At 40.6% G+C, this 19850-nt stretch overlaps 6 protein-coding genes across 6 annotated transcripts; 3 read left to right on the top strand and 3 right to left on the bottom strand.

The window, feature by feature from the left end:
- Positions 1-7033: 7033 nt before the first annotated feature.
- BAUCODRAFT_147691 (glycoside hydrolase family 10 protein) lies at positions 7034-11707 on the bottom strand (the record flags this gene model as incomplete). Its single annotated transcript, XM_007677722.1, has 7 exons — positions 7034-7052; positions 9718-9872; positions 9931-10298; positions 10489-10633; positions 10702-10936; positions 10995-11103; positions 11242-11707. The coding sequence occupies 7 exons, from the start codon at positions 11705-11707 to the stop codon at positions 7034-7036; spliced, it is 1497 nt and encodes a 498-aa protein (XP_007675912.1).
- Positions 11708-14105: 2398 nt separating this feature from the next.
- Positions 14106-14698, top strand: BAUCODRAFT_51646 (uncharacterized protein; the record flags this gene model as incomplete). The annotated part of the gene is made up of 3 exons (XM_007677167.1): positions 14106-14292; positions 14344-14585; positions 14636-14698. Coding segments are annotated over 3 exons (492 nt in total), but the record flags the coding sequence as incomplete, so codon positions are not given.
- Positions 14699-15362: 664 nt separating this feature from the next.
- Positions 15363-16055, bottom strand: BAUCODRAFT_40203 (uncharacterized protein; the record flags this gene model as incomplete). Its single annotated transcript, XM_007677137.1, has 1 exon — positions 15363-16055. A coding segment is annotated over one exon (693 nt), but the record flags the coding sequence as incomplete, so codon positions are not given.
- A 464-nt stretch (positions 16056-16519) lies between these two features.
- On the top strand, positions 16520-17106 carry BAUCODRAFT_122059 (uncharacterized protein; the record flags this gene model as incomplete). Its single annotated transcript, XM_007677721.1, has 3 exons — positions 16520-16546; positions 16599-16866; positions 16928-17106. The coding sequence occupies 3 exons, from the start codon at positions 16520-16522 to the stop codon at positions 17104-17106; spliced, it is 474 nt and encodes a 157-aa protein (XP_007675911.1).
- Positions 17107-17311: 205 nt separating this feature from the next.
- On the top strand, positions 17312-18244 carry BAUCODRAFT_147687 (uncharacterized protein; the record flags this gene model as incomplete). Its single annotated transcript, XM_007677720.1, has 2 exons — positions 17312-17624; positions 17676-18244. The coding sequence occupies 2 exons, from the start codon at positions 17312-17314 to the stop codon at positions 18242-18244; spliced, it is 882 nt and encodes a 293-aa protein (XP_007675910.1).
- Positions 18245-18381: 137 nt separating this feature from the next.
- BAUCODRAFT_68242 (uncharacterized protein) lies at positions 18382-19506 on the bottom strand (the record flags this gene model as incomplete). The annotated part of the gene is made up of 3 exons (XM_007677227.1): positions 18382-19196; positions 19245-19419; positions 19471-19506. The coding sequence occupies 3 exons, from the start codon at positions 19504-19506 to the stop codon at positions 18382-18384; spliced, it is 1026 nt and encodes a 341-aa protein (XP_007675417.1).
- Between the last annotated feature and the right edge of the window lie 344 nt (positions 19507-19850).

Here is a 19850-nt window from a genome sequence, read left to right as displayed (position 1 = left end):
GATTCCTTTATTAGATATTCTATTATAATAATTAGTATAGAGGGTACTATAGTAGTAAGGAAAATACTAGATAGTTTCCTTAGAAACTAAGGGAACGACGAACTATTAATATAATTAGTACTTAGCGATCTAAGATATTAGAAACTCTAGATTAATACTCCGAAGAAGAAATATAAGAAGAAAGTAAATAAGGCTATACTAACGAAGAAGATACTAGCGAATAATTATTAGATAATAAAATATCGGATAATAAGCGAAATAAGCTTTACTACTTTAGCCTAAAAGGAAAGAGTTAAGTAATAGAACTCTTCTTTATAATAGCTTAATAATATAAAGAAGTATTCCCTAAGATTAGCGGAAAATAGTTCCTCTATCTAGAATACTTCGATTAGATAATTAGCTAGTTTTATAATATATTCTAGAACTACTAACTCTACGAAGTCGAATACGACTTTAAGACAATTATATAAGAATAACTGCTAATTAGAAGCTAGTTTACGCCTAATAGCTATCTCCTTCTAAATAGGCTTTTTATTAATAAGTAAATAAGAGATATAGTATAGAACCTAAAGGTTCGCTATAGTTAAGTATAATATATCTAAACTATGCTTAACTTAAGAGAAAAGGCAAGAGAAGCCTCGAGAAGTATAAATAGTCGATAAGCTAAAGTAGTAGCCTTATACGAATAATAGGAGTATAATATACTATTAAAGGAAAAACTATAAAGCCTTAATAGCTTATAACTACTAACCTAAGACTAATAGATAGAATAATTCCTTATATTACGATAATATATATAAGAACGAATTATACTATAGAACTAGAGAATATTAAAAAACTAGGACGACCTATTAATAGAAGTACTCGATAGGAATTATATAGTATAACTACTCTAGTATTAGAATATATAGTATTTCGTACTATAGCTACTATTAAAGGAAACTCGATAATAATTATAGTCGACTTAAGCGTAAATAGGAACTTTATATTACTAGAATATATAAAACGAAGTAGAATCGCTATCTAGATAAAGAAAGATAGATATAAATTATTTATAGCGAATAGTATAATAATATCTATAGTAGATAGCGAGATAGTACTACTTCTACTAGATATCTAATAGTACTACGAGGATATTATATTAGATATTATACTAATAGCTATAGAAGATATTATTTTAGGAATATCTTAGTTAAGACGTTATAATCTAGTAGTTAACTAGAGAATAGAAGTACTTATATTTAGATAGTATAACTATATAAATTATATAGAGCCTATATATTAATAGTATATAATAATAGATAAGATAAGATAGCTATATAGTACGAAGAGAGCTAATCTACCGAAACGAGGATTAAACGATAATACCTTATCTCTATTAGATATTAATAAAGGTTAGCCGGATTACTAGAATAGAAGTAGTAGTAAGTATATACTACTAGAAATCCCTAAAGAGTATAAGAAATATATATAGCTCTTTTAAGAAAAGGAAGGTAAGGCTGCCTTATCTATATATATACTATAGGACTATAAGATTAAACTCGAACTAGGTAAGAGGCTACTATAGAGATCTATATATATAATATTAGAAAAAGAATTAAAAATTTAGAAAGAATAGATAGATAAGAACCTTATAAGAGGATAGATAAGGCTATTTAAGTTACTAGCAAGTTCGCTAACTCTATTTGTTCCGAAAAAGAATATAGATAAGTTAAGGATAGTAGTCGACTATAGAAAGCTTAACGATATTATAATAAAAGACCGATACCCTTTACTAAATATCGAGGAATTAAGAGATAAGCTTAGTAAAGCAAATTAGTTTACTAAGATTAACCTTAAGGACGCGTTCTATTATATCTACGTTAAAGAAGGATAAGAATAGTTTATAGTATTCTAGACTAAGCTAGGACTCTATAAGTTCCTAGTAATATCTATAGGAATAATAAACTTACCTATAATATACTAACGACTAGTTAATATAGTACTTAGAGATCTAATCGATATTACTATTATAGTATATATCGACGATATCCTAATCTATACTAAAGGATCTCTATAGGAATATATTTAGAACGTTAAGGAAGTCTTCTAATAACTTTCTAAGATAAGCTTTAGAACTATACTAAAGAAATATAAATTCTATAAGAAAGAAGTCGAGTTCCTTAGATTCGTTATTAGAGTCTATAGTATATAAATTAGTCTAGACAAAATTACGTTAATATAGGAATAGCTATAACTAAAGACTATTAAGGAAATTTAAGCGTTCTTAGGACTTACGAACTATAACTAGAAGTTTATTCTAAGATACTCTAAAATATTAGAACTATTAATATGCCTAATATTACGGCCCGCTAGTATCTAGAATACTCGGCTAGATAGATACTATAGAATAATTAGATAGCGGAATAAGCTATAGTACTAATTAGGACTTTAATTAGTTAATTAGCTTAATTAAGGCTACTAATTATATTAATTGTACTAATCTAAGAACGAGATACGAATCTCCTTTATATATATTTATAATAGATTCTATAGTTAGGAGTTCGTATTTAACTTATATTATAAACCGACTAATTAGAATTAATTTATTACTTTATTCCGATCTCTTATATCGATTATACTTTAACTAAGTAATACTTTACTATCGACTACTAGACTGCCCGACGAGTACTAACTCTACTTATAACAATAGAATTACCTAACTTCTATTATATAAGTACGACAGTATATAATACTTTAAATACCCTTAAGAATATCTATTACTAGAAGACTTAAGTAGGATATCTCTATCCCTAGTAAAGTAGGAGGTACTAATATAGTACGCTCTACTAATTATAATCGGTCTAACGATAATATAAAGGTCGCTAAATCCGACTTATACTATAGAGACTAAGAGAAACTTAACGACTAGTTTAACTAGATATATATCTTCTTCGAGTTTAACTCTATAGAGCCTATAAAGCGAAATCTATTTATAATAGCCTTCCTTCGAGGCCGTATTTAGTACTACCTTAAACTATACTTTACTAAGTACCTTAATAGTAACCTAGAATATAACAAAGATATTATTAGGATCTTTAGAGTATTTATAGGACTTAAAATAGTCTTATAATAAGTCTTTATAGTCTCTAATAAGGTCGAGAATATAGTTTATATTATTTAAGGTATTAAGTAGACTAAGTCTATATTAGACTATATAACCTAGTTTAAAGAGTACTTATAACTTACCGACTAAGACAATATAGCCCTATATACTATATATTACTAAGGCCTAAAGGATTAGGTTAAGGACAAACTAATAAGATATAGGGGCGTTACCGAGGAACTAGACTAGTTAATTAGGGCCTCTATTATAATTAATAATAAGCTTTATAAATATATAATAGAGAAAGGCTATAAGTTTAACCTCTAGTACTCTCTCTATAGTTAGAAGAATTAAGGCAGGAATCGGCTATATTATACCGACCTATATAGACTAGAGGTAGCCTCTATATACTTAGATATAATAAAGAAGGGAAACTCTAAAAGTAGCCGTAGTAAGAATAGTAAGAAACTATACTCCGAAAGAAAGAAAGCGATTATATATTATATATATAGTAAGGAAGGCTATATAGTAAGAGATTATAGCGCTAAGAATAAAGTATAGCGGCTATAATTTAATATAATACTAGGAAAACCTAAGAAGTATAAGGTAATAATCTTATAATAACCTTCGAAAGATAATAGAGAATAGGGAATACTATAAGACTTTAGTAAGAGGCTAGTTACTAGCGAAGTAGATAACTCTAAGTAGTTTCTATAAAAACAAAATACTGCTACTAACGAGGCTAGTAAGCCTATAGAAGATAGCGAAGATATATTAGAAAAAGAAGAATAGAAGTTAGTATAGATCGAAGAAAAGAAAGAAGTACTATATAGATTCCTTTATTAGATATTCTATTATAATAATTAGTATAGAGGGTATTATAGTAGTAAGGAAAATACTAGATAGTTTCCTTAGAAGCTAAAGAGATAACAAACTATTAATATAATTAGTACTTAGTAACTTAAGATACTAAAAACTCTAGATTAATATTCTAAAGAAGAAATATAGAAAGAAAGTAAATAAGGCTATATTAATAAAGAAGATACTAGCGAATAATTATTAGATAACGAAGTATCGGATAATAAGCAAAATAAGCTTTACTACTTTAGCCTAAAAGGAAAGAGTTAAGTAATAGAACTCTTCCTTATAATAGCTCGATAATATAAAGAAGTATTCCTTAAGATTAGCGGAAAATAGTTTCTCTATTTAGAATACTTCGATTAGATAATTAGCTAGTTCTATAATATATTCTAGAACTACCGACTCTATAAAGTCAAATACGACTTTAAAATAATTATATAAGAGTAACTACTAATTAGGAGCTAGTTTATACCTAATAGCTATCTTCTTCCGAATAGGCTTTTTATTAATAAGTAGATAAGAGATATAGTATAGAATCTAAAAATTCGCTATAGTTAAGTATAATATATCTAAACTATACTTAATTTAAGAGAAAAGATAAGAGAAGCCTCGAGAAGCGTAAATAGTCGATAAGCTAAGGTAGTAGCCTTACGCGAATAATAGAAGTATAATATACTATTAAAGGAGAAACTACGAAGCCTTAATAGCTTATAATTACTAACTCGAGACTAATAGATAGAACAATTCCTTATATTATAATAATATATATAAGAACGAATTATACTATAGAACTAGAGAGTATTAAAAAACTAGGACGACCTATCGATAGAAGTACTTAATAGGAACTATATAGTATAACCGCTCTAGTATTAGAATATATAGTATTTCGTACTATAGCTACTATTAAAGGAAACTCGATAACAATTATAGTCAACTTAGATATAAGTAGGAACTTTATATCGCTAGAATATATAAAATAAAGTAGGATCGCTATTTAGATAAAGAAAGATAGATATAAATTATTTATAGTAAATAGCGTAATAATATCTATAGTAGATAGCGAAATAGTACTACTACTACTAGATATCTAATAGTACTATAAGGTTATTATATTAGATATTATACTAATAGCTATAAAAGATATTATTTTAGGAATATCTTAGTTAAGACGTTATAACCTAGTAGTTAACTAGAGAATAGGAGTACTTATATTTAGATAGTATAATTACGTAAATTATATAGAGCCTATATATCGGTAGCGTTCGATAGCAGATAAGGCAAAATAGCTATATAGTATAAAGAGAGCTAATCTACCGAAATAAGGATTAAACTAAGATACCTTACTTCCGTTAAATACCGATAAAGGTTAGCTAGATTACTAGGATAGAAGTAGTAATAAGTATATACTACCGATTATTCCTAAAGAGTATAAGGAATATAAATAGCTCTTTTAGGAAGAGGAAGGCGAAGCCGCCTTATCTATATATATACTATAAGACTATAAGATCTACCTCGAACCTAGTAAGAAGCTACTATAGGGATCTATCTATACTATATTAGAAAAGGAACTAAGAATATAGAAAGAATAGATAGATAAGAACCTTATTAGAAAGTAAATATAACTATCGAAGTCGCTAGTAAGTTTACTAATACTATTCGTACTAAAGAAGAATATAGACAAGCTATAGATAGTAGTCGATTATAGGAAGCTTAACGATATTATAATAAAGAATCGATATCCTTTACCGAATATTAAAGAATTAAGAGATAGGCTTAGTAAGGCAAACTAGTTTACTAAAATCGACCTTAAGGATATATTCTACTATATCTATATTAAAGAAGGTTAAGAATAGCTTATAGTATTCCGGACGAAATTAGAACTCTATAAATTTCTCGTTATATTAATAGGAATAACGAACTTACCTATAATATATTAATAACTAGTTAATATAGTACTTAGAGATCTTATCGATATTATAGTTATAGTCTATATCGACGATATACTTATCTATATCGAAGGATCTCTATAGCAATATATTAAAGATATTTAGGAAGTATTTAAACGACTTTCTAAAACTAGCTTTAGGACTATACTAAAGAAGTACGAGTTCTATAAGAAAGAAGTCGAGTTCCTCGGATTCGTTATCGGAATCTATAGTATATAAATTAGTCTAAATAAGATTATATCTATATAGGAATAGCTATAACTAAAAACTATTAAGGAGATCTAAGTATTTTTAGGACTTATAAACTATAATCGAAAGTTTATCTTAGAATACTCTAAAATATCGGAACTACTAATATGCCTAATAAAGAAGAACGAAGCCTTTAGTTAGACTAAAGCTTAAGAAGAAGCTTTTACGTTAATTAAGAAACAATATATCGAAGTACTAGTCCTACAAATATTCGATACTACTAAACCTATATAAATTAAGATAGATACCTCTAACTATATAATCGGAGTATACCTTACTTAAGAAGATAATAGATAAAGATACCTAATAGTATACTACTTAAGGAAATTAAGTCTAGTAGAAGTAAACTACGATATCTATAATAAGGAACTCTTAGCTATTATTATAAGCCTAAGGCACTAGAGAATCTATATAGAAGGAGTACTAAAAGTTATAATCTTCTCCGACTATAAGAACTTAACGTACTTTACTACTACTAAGGAGCTAACCTAATAGTAGGCCTAGTAATTAGAACTCTTAGGATAGTATAAGTTCGTTATTTAGTATACTCTAGGAAAAGATAATACTAGAGTAAACGCTCTTAGTCGATAATCTAACTATATAGAAAGATATATTATATAATATTATTAAATCCTTAAGACAAATAAGGATAGGATACTATCCGCTAATATATAGGAGTTTAATACTATAATATATATACTAGACGACTATAACGAAGAGTTTCTAGTTAACGAATAGAAAAAGTTCGTTATATCTAATAAGTAAATTAGTAAGGTAATTATATACTACTATAACCTATTAGAAAGAGAATACCTAGAAGTTACTAAAATAATAAAGCTAATATAATAATACTTCGTATTCCTATATATAAAGAAATATATAGCGAACTATATTAAGAAATATATCGAATACTAAATAAATAAGTTAGTATAATATACGACTTATAGGGAACTAATAGTATAATAACTACCGACTAAACTATAGAAAGAAGTTATAATAGACTTCGTTAGACTACTACTAAAGTTATAGAATCTAGCGACAAAATCGATATACGACTCGATACTTATTATAGTCGATAGGCTTATAAAGTATATATACTTTATTATATATAATACTATAATTACGGCCGAATAGTAAGCCTACCTTATTATAAATAGGCTATTCCGCTACTATAGATATCTAAAAGTTATTATCTCGGACAGAGGACTAACGTTTCGCTCTAACTATTAGTAAATATTTGTCTCTAACCTCGGAATTAGCTATAAACTCTTAACGGCCTTCTAGCTACAAATAGATAGATAGATAGAGTATACAAACTAGACCTTAGAAGCCTATCTATAAGCTTATATTAACTATACCTAAGATAACTAGTTACTACTACTCCTAATAGTATAAGTAGTACTAAATAGCTATATCTTAGAAACAACTAAGATCTCGCCGTATAAAGCGAACTTTATATATCTACTAAGACTAGATATAATACTAGTCCTAGGACCGAATTTAGAGGCTACTAAATAATATATAAAAGACTTATAACGGCTCTATTATAAGAATATCTATATATCTTCCTTAAAGACTATAGCGAGATCGAAATCGATTATAGGTCCTTAGCTTAAGAAGAGAGATAAGGTCTATCTCTTTATAAAGAATCTTAAGACTAAAAGAAATAGTAAGAAACTTAACTAAGTTAAGGTTTAACCTTTTATAATCTTAGAGAAACGATTACTAGTTAATTACTAACTCGAACTTCTAAAAGATACTAGAATATATCTAATATTCTATATCTCTCTTCTAGAACTAGTAGACTCTAAAATATCTTACTAAACTATATTCTATTATAAAGACTAAGAAGAAACTAAGTAGGAGGTCGAAAAGATCCTAAAATAAAAAGGTTAGAATTATCTCGTTAAGTAGAAAGATTACCTAGACTTAGATAATATATAGGAACTACTTACTAACCTTAAGAACTACTAAATACTTCTATACTAGTTCTACTAAAGTTAGAAGGAAAGTCCTAGAAGTCGCTCTTAAGGTTAAAACTACTATTAAGAGCGTTCTAAGTCTTAGGATCTAACTAAAGAGATAAACTAGTCTTAGCCGGAACTAGGTTATAAGGAAGATCTAATAACTCTAATACTTCTTAATCCTAAATACTTATATTCTCTATAGTAATTATATTCGCTTCTTACATTTCTAGTAAGTTAAGCTACTACTATAAATATATCTCTTTTACGAAACTAGTATTTAAGACCTTATAAGCCTTTTCTTAAGCCTTATATATCTCCTCGATATCTTTATAAAGATAAATCTGCTCTTTCTTTAACTATTTCTATTCCGATTATATTATATATAAATTATAGCGCTAACCTCGGTATATATACTCGCTATACTAACTAGAGTAAATATAGATATAGTAGACTCTCTTATACTTCGTATAAGTAGCGTAAGGCTTAACTATAGTGTTTCTAGAATATTTAATATATTCTATAAGATAGTAATAATAAATAGTACTAGGTTTAGAATAGATCTTAGATATAACGAAGAGCTATAAGATAGAAAGTTCTCGCGTCGGGGCGATATAGATTAAAGAGGGAATAGTATTACGGCCTACTAATATCTAGAATACTTAGCTAGATAGATACTATAGAATAATTAGATAGCGGAATAAGCTATAGTACTAATTAGGACTTTAATTAGTTAATTAGCTTAATTAAGGCTACTAATTACATTAATTGTACTAATCTAAGAACGAGATATAAATCTCCTTTATATATATTTATAATAGATTCTATAGTTAGGAGTTTATATTTAACTTATATTATAAACCGACTAATTAGAATTAACTTATTACCTTATTCTAATCTCTTATATCGATTATACTTTAACTAAGTAACACTTTACTATCGACTACTAGACTGCTTAATAAGTATTAACTCTACTTATAACGATAGAATTACCTAACTTCTATTACATAAGTACGATAGTATATAATAACTAACTATACTTATAACGACGGAATTACCTAATTTCTATTATATAAGTATAATAGTATATAATATAAGTATTAGACTAACTTAGCGATTAGGAAGTTAGAGCTTTAGTAGGAAGCGATCGATTAGGACCTTTAAATAGTAGACTAGACCGAGATAAACTAGTAATAGACAGTTAGTTATATAGCGGAAATGTTAGGGACTAAGATAGAGGAGGCTAGTCTTCACGCTATGCCTTTCCGGCAGCCCGATATGCGGCATCTTAGAGGGGCGCTATATTACCGTATCCCGACCCGCTAAAGATTCGGTTTTGCTAAGATATCTAGGTTTGGAGGGCGCAACCACTGGGGTGCTAGGTATATGCGCCGAGCTTCGGCTTCGAAGTCATTCGTCGATGCTCATCTAGTCTTATTAAGCTGCATCAGGCTGCCTTGAATCGGCCCTCAATCCTTCCTTTGCTAGACTATTTCCCGCTATCAATAGCTGGATCATTGTCTACGAACACTGTGATTATGCGCATCAGATCTCCTCCGTCCGATCGCAAAGCACCGCAATGAAAGCTTCGAGCGCTGATGACTACGCATACGTGCCAGGCTGAACATTCTCGAAACCATCAATGATAGCATCTATCGTAGCCTTACCGACGAGCGGAGTGTTGGCTCCACCTGGTTGGTAGTACAGGTCACCGAAGCCCGTACCAGAGAATGTGCTCGGGATCCAGGAGTAGGTGTCGTCAAAGTCCTAAAGAGACAGTATCAGCCAAAGTTGCCTCGCATGCGGGAGAACCATCGAGACTTACCCAAACGGTGACGCCCACGCATCCGGCGGTCGTGGCACAAGCATTTACCGTGTTCCAGTAGAACTGAACCTGCTGGTTCTGGGCCGCAACGGTGACGGCGGCAGAAGGAGAGGTAACTGAACCAGTGTCGGCAATCCGAACATCAAGCTCGGTAACTGCGACCTCAATGTTGGCACCCTTGGCGTTCTTGAGCGCGGTGAAGGCCGCCATATTCTGCTGCTGGGATTGCAAGCTCGGTGTGAAACTGTCGGCGAAGTGGGACTGGAGGCCGACACCATCGATGTTGATACCCATAGCGGTCAAGTTCTTGACCAGCGACTGAGCCATGTAAGACTTCGGATACAGGTATTCAATGTTGTAGTCGTTGTCTAAAAGTGATGCGTGTAAGCGTTAGCAGCTGTCTTAGACAGGGGGTAGGAGTCGGCAGGATATGAAGCACGCCACCATTGGACTTGTGGGGAGTGCCGAGACAACATTGCGACGCTGGACTATGCGACAGCGAAGCATGTCTCTCTTTTGGTGGGGTGCTCCAACCCTGCCACTCATGGCTTTACGTACAGTATAACTTGGTGCTCAGACCGTATTTGGCCTTGGCGGCGTTGGCAGCCTGGAAGGCGACCGCGATGTAGGACGGGCCTGCGGTGTTGTACCACACGTCCTGACGCCAGGTGCCATCGTCGTTGAATGCTTCATTAACGACGTCCTACAAAGTGCAGGGTGGGACGGTTAGCAATGTCCTAGACAGAGAGTTGACGCCCTTCAATTACGCACCCAGTGGTAGCAAGCATCTCCGAAGTGACCCATGACCTGGTCGATGTGGTTCTCGAGTGCGGCCATGAGGGTGTCGTTAGTCCAAGGAGTAGACGGATTGGTGATCCAGCTTGGCAGCTGGTTGTACCAGTTCAGGTTGTGGCAGCGGATGATCTTGTTGGTCGCCTCAGCGATGGCCACGAACTGGTCGGCCCCCGCGAAGTTGAAGACGTTTTGTTGAGGTTCCAAGGAGTCCCTGCGAAGTTGTCAGCATTACAGCACATCACTCAGCTGTAGAAGGTCCCACTCACCACTTCATGACGTTGGCTGGCGTAACCTGGTCGAAGTTGCGGCTATTGTTGAGGACAGCCATGTAGTAGGGGTCAGACGCCTCTCCGGTGCCAGGGATGTCCACAGCGGTACCTAAGGAGAAGTCAAGGGTTAGCACTTCTATTATTATCGGACCGGAGCGCAGTCTCCCCGGCGCAGGATGCCCCAGCGTCCCGTATGTGCTATACATGCAGCAACGTGCGACCGAAGATTGTAACTCTGGAAACGTACCAAAATATCGGCCAACAGCCTTCGCAGCATCCGCCATACCAGTGGCAGAAGCCAGAGCACCGGTACTGCCAGTTTTGGTGGGTGTCACAAGCCTGAAACCACTGCTAGTACTGCTTGTCATACTGCTGACAACGGGACTGGTGGTAGTCGTAGTGGCAGTGGTACTGGAAGGGCTGGATGTGGTCGATTTGGTTGTAGTCGTAGTGGCAGTGGTACTGGAAGGGCTGGATGTGGTCGATTTGGTTGTAGTCGAGGGAACTGTGGTTGTAGTGGTGGCGCTCGGAGAGACACTCGTGGAGCTGAGGCTGGAGGAGGTCGCGCTGCACTTCTTGCTCAATCCCTTGCCTTGGCCAGGGTTGTCACAAGGACCGTTGCCATTGCCATTGCCATTGTTGGGAACTGGAGTGGCAAGGACCGCTGGCATGGCCAGCATGCCGAGAACGAGGGTCCTGAGGACGGAAGGCATGTTTGCTGGTGAGCTGCCTGCTTGACGATGAAGGGAGAGGATTGATGTGTACGGAAGAAGCGAGCAAATGGAGCGATGAAGAGGAACTTATACTTCGCTCGAAGACGATGAGTTGTAACCCATGTGGCATATGCCTGTGTCTGGTGCCGTTGATCATTTCAGCCGAAGAGACTGAATTGACAACGCACGAGGCATGCGGCTCTTGTTCGAGACCATCTTTTTAGGTACTTGGCAGCGTTGTGGATGCAGGACAAAAGCGTCGTGCCGTCCGTAAGTCTGGGACCAGGCGGGGGCGGACCTGCACGGTAGTGCAGAAAAATCTACCAGAGGTGGGCCAGGAGGATCGAGGCCCGGGGACCCCAGTGGAGCACGAGAGAGTAGAGGAGGCAGGTGGCGAGGAAGGCCTCTTCATGTACCATATAGCCGGTCATGTCCCGTGTCGTCTAGCACAGGCAATATAGCCGGAAGGCTATATGCAGCATCGGCATTGGCTACATGCAGGTCGACCGGCCAGAGGTCACAGTCATGAAGTCTTCGATCGCAACTTTCGAGTTGCTGTACCCAAGCAGTTAGTTCGTTGCGTGGCGCTTGATGATGTCTATCTCCCCTTCATCCCTATCGGCTAAAAAGCGGGCTTGCAACGTCACGTGAACAATGATTGTATAAGCAAGCTTTCGCTTTACCTTGGCATATATACTGTGCTCATGCACAGTCGATTGCCTTGGTTCGACGAGCTTTCAACTCGGGGTGGAGCTTGTGGAAGCCTTGCGGCCAGTTCTTCCCTGGCGGAGGTACATCGCTAGTAGCAGAGCATTGAAAAGTGGAGCGTTTTTAACGTCGAATTGTTTGCGCCAGTGAGCGCAAAGACTTGATTGGAAGTGGATGCCCACTGTGAGCCACACGGAGCATGTATTCTACAAGCGCTTTCTCCTCTTGCGGCGACAGATATTGCTGTTTCGCAGCTTTTTCCCTTCGCGATGGGCGTCCGTGACGACGGTACCAACTGGTCGTAGGAGGAAGATTGGCGGCAGCGTCCGAATCCATCTTGAGATCAGCTGACGGCGGGTTCGTGGAAGCAGCTAGTGTCAAAGATGGTAGCCTTTGCAGTACGAGAAGCGTGAGAGAAGGTGTGAAAGAATGACGAAACAGCGAGTGAGGGTGCGAGAGGGCGCTTGTCGAAATGACTCATGCTGGGTTCGGAATAGCAGCGATACGCGTTTCCCGAATCCGGCATGTAGAACTCTGCGTCCATGTTTCACCACTAGCGCGTTGACGGGACGCATGCTGACAAAGCGCAGCTGCGCTAGCTTGCTTTGAAATCGTAGTTAGTAGCAGGCAACTTTATAAGAATATAATCTTAATATTTATATTAGTAGAGATATAGGTAATAAGTTAAAGGTGCCTATAGACAAGTAAATTAAGTATTATATAAGTATAATAAATTTCCCCTTCTATATTAACTACTTATATTCATAGGTAATAGGATCTATAACAAATATACAATAATAATTAGCGCTAATACTAATCTTAACATTAGTTACTAGGCGTTCTATGGATTACGACATATCTTTCTTTAAGATACTGCTGTATTAGCGACCCTGCGAATTTGAGATGCTCTGAGGTGGGCGGTGTTTTTCGAAACGGTTGTATTAGGGATCTGAAACTTACTGCAGCGGCAACGTCGCGGCTCGCGCCTCTTCGTCAACCACTACTCACCAATCGAAGCGTGGCGAGACTTCGCGACCTGAGCGTATAACGACCCTGCATTGTCAATGAACGGCCACGGCCAACCAAGACCATGTTTTCATCACAAATAGAAGCACTTCAAGCTCTGAACCAGGCATTTTCACAAGTCCAGCTTGCCCAAAAAGACTATGTTCGTTTCAGGCCTCAGGGTCGTGACTAGATCGACAAAGATCGAGCCAGAGTGAAGTTGAGCGCGCCTATACCTGCTGTCGCAAGTTATTGTAACAACAGCTCAATATAGTCTTGTGACTATTCACGGCTGTGGTGTTTCTATTGTGTAGCGCGTTCATTGATGGCACCCTCATCATCAGCGCTCATGCTTTCCTTTTCCTTGGCCTTCAGCAAACATTACATTTCTTAGTCTTTCTAGAGCTGTTGACCAACTCAACCACGTTCCGCAAACACTTCCTCTCGCCCATCATAATACTCCGGCCTGCTGGACAGCCATCATCTAATACTACAGCCTGCCTTCAATACGTGTTCTTGCGACTTTGGCCGTTCAGAAAGTAAGCCACAGTCAATGTTGAGGTTTGCACCAGCCGCGCTGACCGCCATCAGGCTACTCTACGTGCCGTTCGAAGATCACCGCCTTGATACCCTTACAGCAAGACATCAAACCACCCAAGCCGCAACCGACCGTAACACCACAAAGATGACTCTATCTCCCAAGTCACTCGCCGGTCCAGGCTATATCATCCTAAACTGCATCCGTGGGATGAACATCGTCGGCTTGCTTGCGGTGATCGCGGCCAGCGTGATAATGCTGGTGAAGACCTCGCTGCAATCAAAGTTTTTCTTCTTCGACGCCGTGAGCCATGTTTTGACGGCGATTGTCGGCAGTAAGTTGGGCCCACAAAGAAAGCATAGGCAGCGAACGCTAATGATAGCAGTGTTTCTCCTGGCCTCGGAGCTGTCACTCTTTCGTACCTACTTCGCCCGTAATTGGCCACTACTCAGTCCGACTCACGGCTTCGTAAGCCTTGCGCTTGCGATGATCGTGCTCGGCATCAACATGCTCGGCAACCTCAACAAGCCAGCTACCAGTGAGCAGGCCCTCGGTCTACCCTTTTGGCGCATCGTCATCGGTTCGGGCATCATAATCTTCGTCTTGGGCTTCATTAACCTGGTCGCCGTAAGTCCTGTTCGTGCCCTGGATCTTCGCAGACACTGACGAAGAGCTAGAGCTGCGTCTTCCGCGACAGAAGTCGCAACATTACAGCCCGCCAAGTCCGCGCCAAAGGTGCCATCGCGGTCCACAAGACGCCCATGCCAGGCAGCAGCACGCCACCTGCGGCAGAACTCGCTCAATCGTACATACCAAATCCGATCACTCCATCCAAGAGCGGCAGCCCGTTCAAGATCTTCACTAGCGAGCGCAGATCATCCTTTCTGCCGTCATACCACAGCAGCTCGACCACCTCGTCGCCCGTTAAGGAGCCCATTTCGCCATCAAGCAAGTACTCCCGCGCCACAGACTGCACTCAGAAGAAGATCTTTCCGTTCATGGGTCGTAACAGACAGAGTGTTGGCCCGAAACTGCCAGTTCACGTGCAGGAGCGCGAAGTTGAGATCTCGGCGCCGATGGGCGTGAATCCCCAGTTTGCACACCTGGTGCAACGGCCGGATAGCGCGCTGCATCCCAGCCGAACGGGTGACAGCGAGCCTTTCCGGTGGAGGGCTGCTTCGTGATAACGGTACGATACAGGCATGTGTTGGTATGAGCAGTGGTGATTGTCAATGAAAGATTGTTAATGCTGGCGCCAGGGTGGTGGCGGCCTTGCGCTTGTGCTTTCTTTGTTGCTTCTTGGCGCAAGAAGATACCCCAGCTGCTTAACATCCTTTAACGATAACTACAGTCATGATTTCCGAGTCTGTCTCACTAGTCCTTTCACTCCACAACCGACGTGTGAAGAGAGAGACGAGCCTCAATGGTCGCGACAATCCGCTTCCAGTCATGCATCGCTCCGGACCCGGTATCGCCACAGGCGAGCTCCTTCTCAATCGGTCGAAGCACTTCGAACCAACCTCCGTTCTTCACGTTCCAGACGTTCTCCAACCTGTCCAGATGCTCAGCCGTGACCGGATTGTGCCACATAGCCGTGTTCATCGCTGGAGCAACGATAATGCCCTTCTTGCCGTCATACGGAAGAGGCACACCGGGCCGAGCCTGATCAATCATGCCAGACGCATCCCACGCTCTAGCTACCGAGCTAATGAGGTTATCAGACATGCCCTGAGCGAGTTTGGCCAGACTGTTCGCTGACAAGGGTGTAATGACCATCAAGTCAGCCCAGCGACGAAGCTCGATGTGGAGGATATTGTCACCCCGGACCCAAGGTTTGCGCCACTCGTCGTTATCGAAGTAGATGGCATCTACGTTCTTCATCGCAACAATGTCTTCAAGGTGAGGCTGTTCTGCGGCTTGACCTTGGAGGAAGTTGGCCGCGGAGTCGGAGAGCAGGATGCGGATAGAGAGGTTGTCATACTTCGACAACGCTGAAACAATGTTTGGTATCTTGATAGTAGCGACCGAACCGGTGGCGGCCAGCAGAAGGTGATGCTTGCCGTCGTTAAGATGATCAGCAGCTCTAAACGGTTCTGAAGCTTTCCGTCGCCGAGGAGAGGGAAGCCTTGGTCGGTATGCTGAGCTAAACAGCAGACGCAAAATGGATTCACTCGTAGGTAGCCATATGAATCTGTAGACTGGGTATAGCACTGCTAAGGCGACCGAGGTCTCCCAGGTCACCCTTACAAGAAAATTAGCATCTATGGGCCTGAGACCAGGCCATACACGTCTTGCAGAAACCATCTTTGCGGAGGCATCACAAGAGTGCGTCTCGAGTATCCCATAAGCGAGTCATCCGGATTCTTTGAGCTGCGTCAGGAGCTGGAGGTGCTATTATATGCCCAGAGGTGTCGTCGCTACATCTTGTGCCTTCCTTTGTAATCGCGTAGGTGCCTTTTTGCCCCACTTTGAACAGTAATCAATCCTTGCATCATGTTCGGAAGGCTCACTCAGATACACTCAATCTCGGTAAGGAACTGTCACGACCAAAGGTTCTTACAATGTTTTCCAGAACCACTATATCGGCGGTAGGTTCTAAGTGGCGTCGTATAGATCGTTCATAGCTGATAGCGTTCACAGGTTGCTGGTCAAGCGCTCCGCCCGCGGCGCAACCCTCTCCTCTCGCCACGATTTGCCGCGCTTCAGAGATCGTTTCTATCAACCGAGACAAGACAGGCCATTGATAAGGCCGTTGCCACAGCGCCAGTTGTATTGTTCATGAAGGGCACCCCAGAAACGCCACAGTGTGGGTTTTCAAGAGCAAGCATTCAGATCCTAGGCCTGCAAGGAGTAGATCCGCAGAAGTTCACCGCTTTCAATGTGTTAGAGGATGAGGAGCTGAGGTCAGGTATGTGCTGCGGTTGAGAGTGGTTTCAGTTGCAAGTCAATCATGAGCTGATCTTGTGCAGGTATCAAGGAGTACTCGGACTGGCCTACGATCCCACAACTTTACGTGGATAAGGAGTTCGTAGGTGGGACGGATATCATGATGTCGATGCACCAGGATGGCAGTCTGGCGAAGTTGCTCGAAGACAAGGAAGTGCTCGTAGCCGCAGAAGGCTCGGATGCAAGCGCTACAAGCTCATGATCTGCCGTGTAGGATAGAGATACCATTCTTGTACAAGCCTTTTGAGATGACAGACCAAACACGCAGCGTGACCGTCGAGGTAGCATTGCCCTCCATAACCGCCAAGGAAGGCACGCTCATTGGGAGGGCGCGTCTCACATCCGCACCTTCCGCACGAGTTTCAGCGGCTTCAACAACCTCACTTCGACTTGACGGCCCACCGACCATGACACAATCGCTCGGTGCCGACGATATGTCTGCCACAAAAGGTGACGTACGCAGCGCACTCAAGGCGTTTCTGATGGAGTCAGCTGGGAAGGAGAATATGCCGCCAGAGCAGCGAAAGCGCACCTCAGCCGCAGGTCTTTTCGACAACTTGCCCAACAAGCGACATAAGCGGGTAGACGACAGTGCCAGAGCGTCAGCCCTTCCAAGTTCAAAGACTGCGAATCACGCCTCCACCCCTGGTAAGGGTTTCTTCAAGAGATTTACACGACCGCAGAAAGACGCCGTGCACCCATTGATCGAAGGTTTTGACAGTATGACGTCTGACTCAAGCCTTCTTGTCGCATACTGCTAACTGGCTACAGGGGCTGTTGCGGCGTACCAGCGTGGAGTTACCGAGTCTGATGAGAGCATGTTTGAGCCTATCCAGCAGGAAATAGAGCTACGCATGCAAGGAATCAACGTTACCGGAAAACTAATTACGAGGCCAGACATACCGAGTCAGGCTGAAATCAAAGCTGTCAAGGATGCCTTCCGTGCACTTCAACGCCCTTTAGGAGAGGAGACGATGGATGTAGAAGTTCCGGTTCCCGGAGGTAAGACAGTCCTGAAGCGAGTAACGGTCAAGCAGGTCCAAGAAGCGTACAAGAAGCTGCACGATCGTAAACAAGCGGACATTGCCGACCTTGAGCAGGAATTGCAGCAGGTCGAACGTGAGATCGCTGCTTTATATCACGACATCCCTTGTAACAACGACAACAAGATACTGGCTGCAGACGAGAAGCTACGAGCTGCAAAAGCGCAGTACGATCTAGCGTTTAAGGCTGCTCTAGATGAGAAGGATGCGGAGCTGCGGAAGGCGCGAGCTGAAGAGAAGTCTAAGTGCTCCAATCTGAAAGACAGGATGCAGGCTTTCATGGCATCTCTGGGCTGATTATGTGAGAAAAGCTCGAAGTGTGCGCCGGGCTGACCCCAGCAGTACTTGCTGAACGCAAGCGATGGTCTAGAACGTGTGTTCATACTGTTCTGGCGCACAATTAAGCCGCATAGCATGACAGGGATGCTCGCTAATCAGAACACTAATTGCACAACTTCTTCAGGCGCAACAGGTCGACCTAGCGTCACGGTAGCAGTCCTTGCCTGAAGGTCCATTATGATATTGAACAGACTTGCAGACTGAGCACCATCTAACTGTGACCGGCATATGGAGCCGGGATAGTTGGCTTCGTCTTTGAACAGTTCGAATAGATTCTGTGAGTTCGGGTGGCCCCCCAATGACTTGCACAGCTCCTCAATCCTTACTACGCGGAAATTTGAGTCGCCAAGCCAATTGGTATCTTCGACGCCTTTATGCTTCCTCAGGTAATGGTTGGAATGGAACACCTGCTCGGAGACGTTCATGGGAACCTTCTGGAGCTCGACCGAACTCCATTCCAGTCCAACGCCACCATGAGCGTCTGCCACTAGCATATGGCAGGATGAAGCGACGCCATACTTCTCCAGCTTCTGTACTGCTTCATCTCGGCTTTGGCTTTCGAGCACCATCCGTAGCCCAAGATGGCATGGTATACGGGTTGGATCCATACCCTTGGCTTTGATGGCGTTGAGGCATACACCGACGCCGGCGGAGTTCATGCCTATCTTACCGATTAAGCCGGCCTCGGTAACCATCTTGATGGTCGGCTTGTCGGTTTGCTCAATGGTGAGGATGATAAGGTTCTCCTTCTGCGCCTCCATCCAATCCCAGTTCTGCGCCAGAAAGCTGGCATACTCGGTTCGCCACGACAAAGCTGTGCAGCCGTCGGAAAACATGCCGAAGGCAATCTCAGTGCGGACGTTAATCGCTATGATCTCTGCCATATCAACACCGGCGCCATCGGCAACACCTTTCGCTAGTCAGTGGTCCCCTTTTTATCATACTTTAATGATCATACCGTGCATTTCCTCCAGGTACGCCGGCCATTTCCTTTCCATGATCGACTCAAAGGTCATGGCAAGCTGCTGCACCCTTCCCCAATCCATCTTCGCAGTTTCTTGGAACATGCCGGCGTAGAAGTTCAGGCATCGTGAGATCTGTAACTTCGCTTCCTGACCGTGCTTCAGACCGATCTTCGAAGTTTTAGCCTTCCATGAATAAATGATCGTGCTCAGTCCACCTACCTGATAAGGTGTGCCTTCGCAATGTATTTGCAACATCTTGCCCGCTGGTGGTCCGCAAGGATGTCGCACTGGTCCCAGATATGGTGCTGTTAATTGGACTCGATCAAGGTGTAATTGCGGTTTAGAGCCGCAACACTGGCATCTGACGACCATAGCATCTGTGACACTATCCTAATGAAACAATGCAATCAGTCATGAGGTTGTCGATGAATTGTCGGCTGCCGGCAAAGCCTATGCAGGCAACGCGATAGAGGTGGGGCGAAGTACCTTCCTATCTCGGCACGATGGCGTTGGCCGGCGGCGTTGCTGGAGGATGCAACGCGACTCGAACAATACTAGAGAGAAGAAGGGCATCATTGTACGCTCCAGTTCTCTGTTGG

The sequence above is a fragment of the Baudoinia panamericana genome, assembly GCF_000338955.1.
Source record: "Baudoinia panamericana UAMH 10762 unplaced genomic scaffold BAUCOscaffold_5, whole genome shotgun sequence".
Lineage (NCBI taxonomy): Eukaryota > Fungi > Ascomycota > Dothideomycetes > Mycosphaerellales > Teratosphaeriaceae > Baudoinia > Baudoinia panamericana.
The sequence above is the reverse complement of the archived record's forward strand: the minus strand, read 5'-3'. Positions and strand labels throughout refer to the sequence as shown.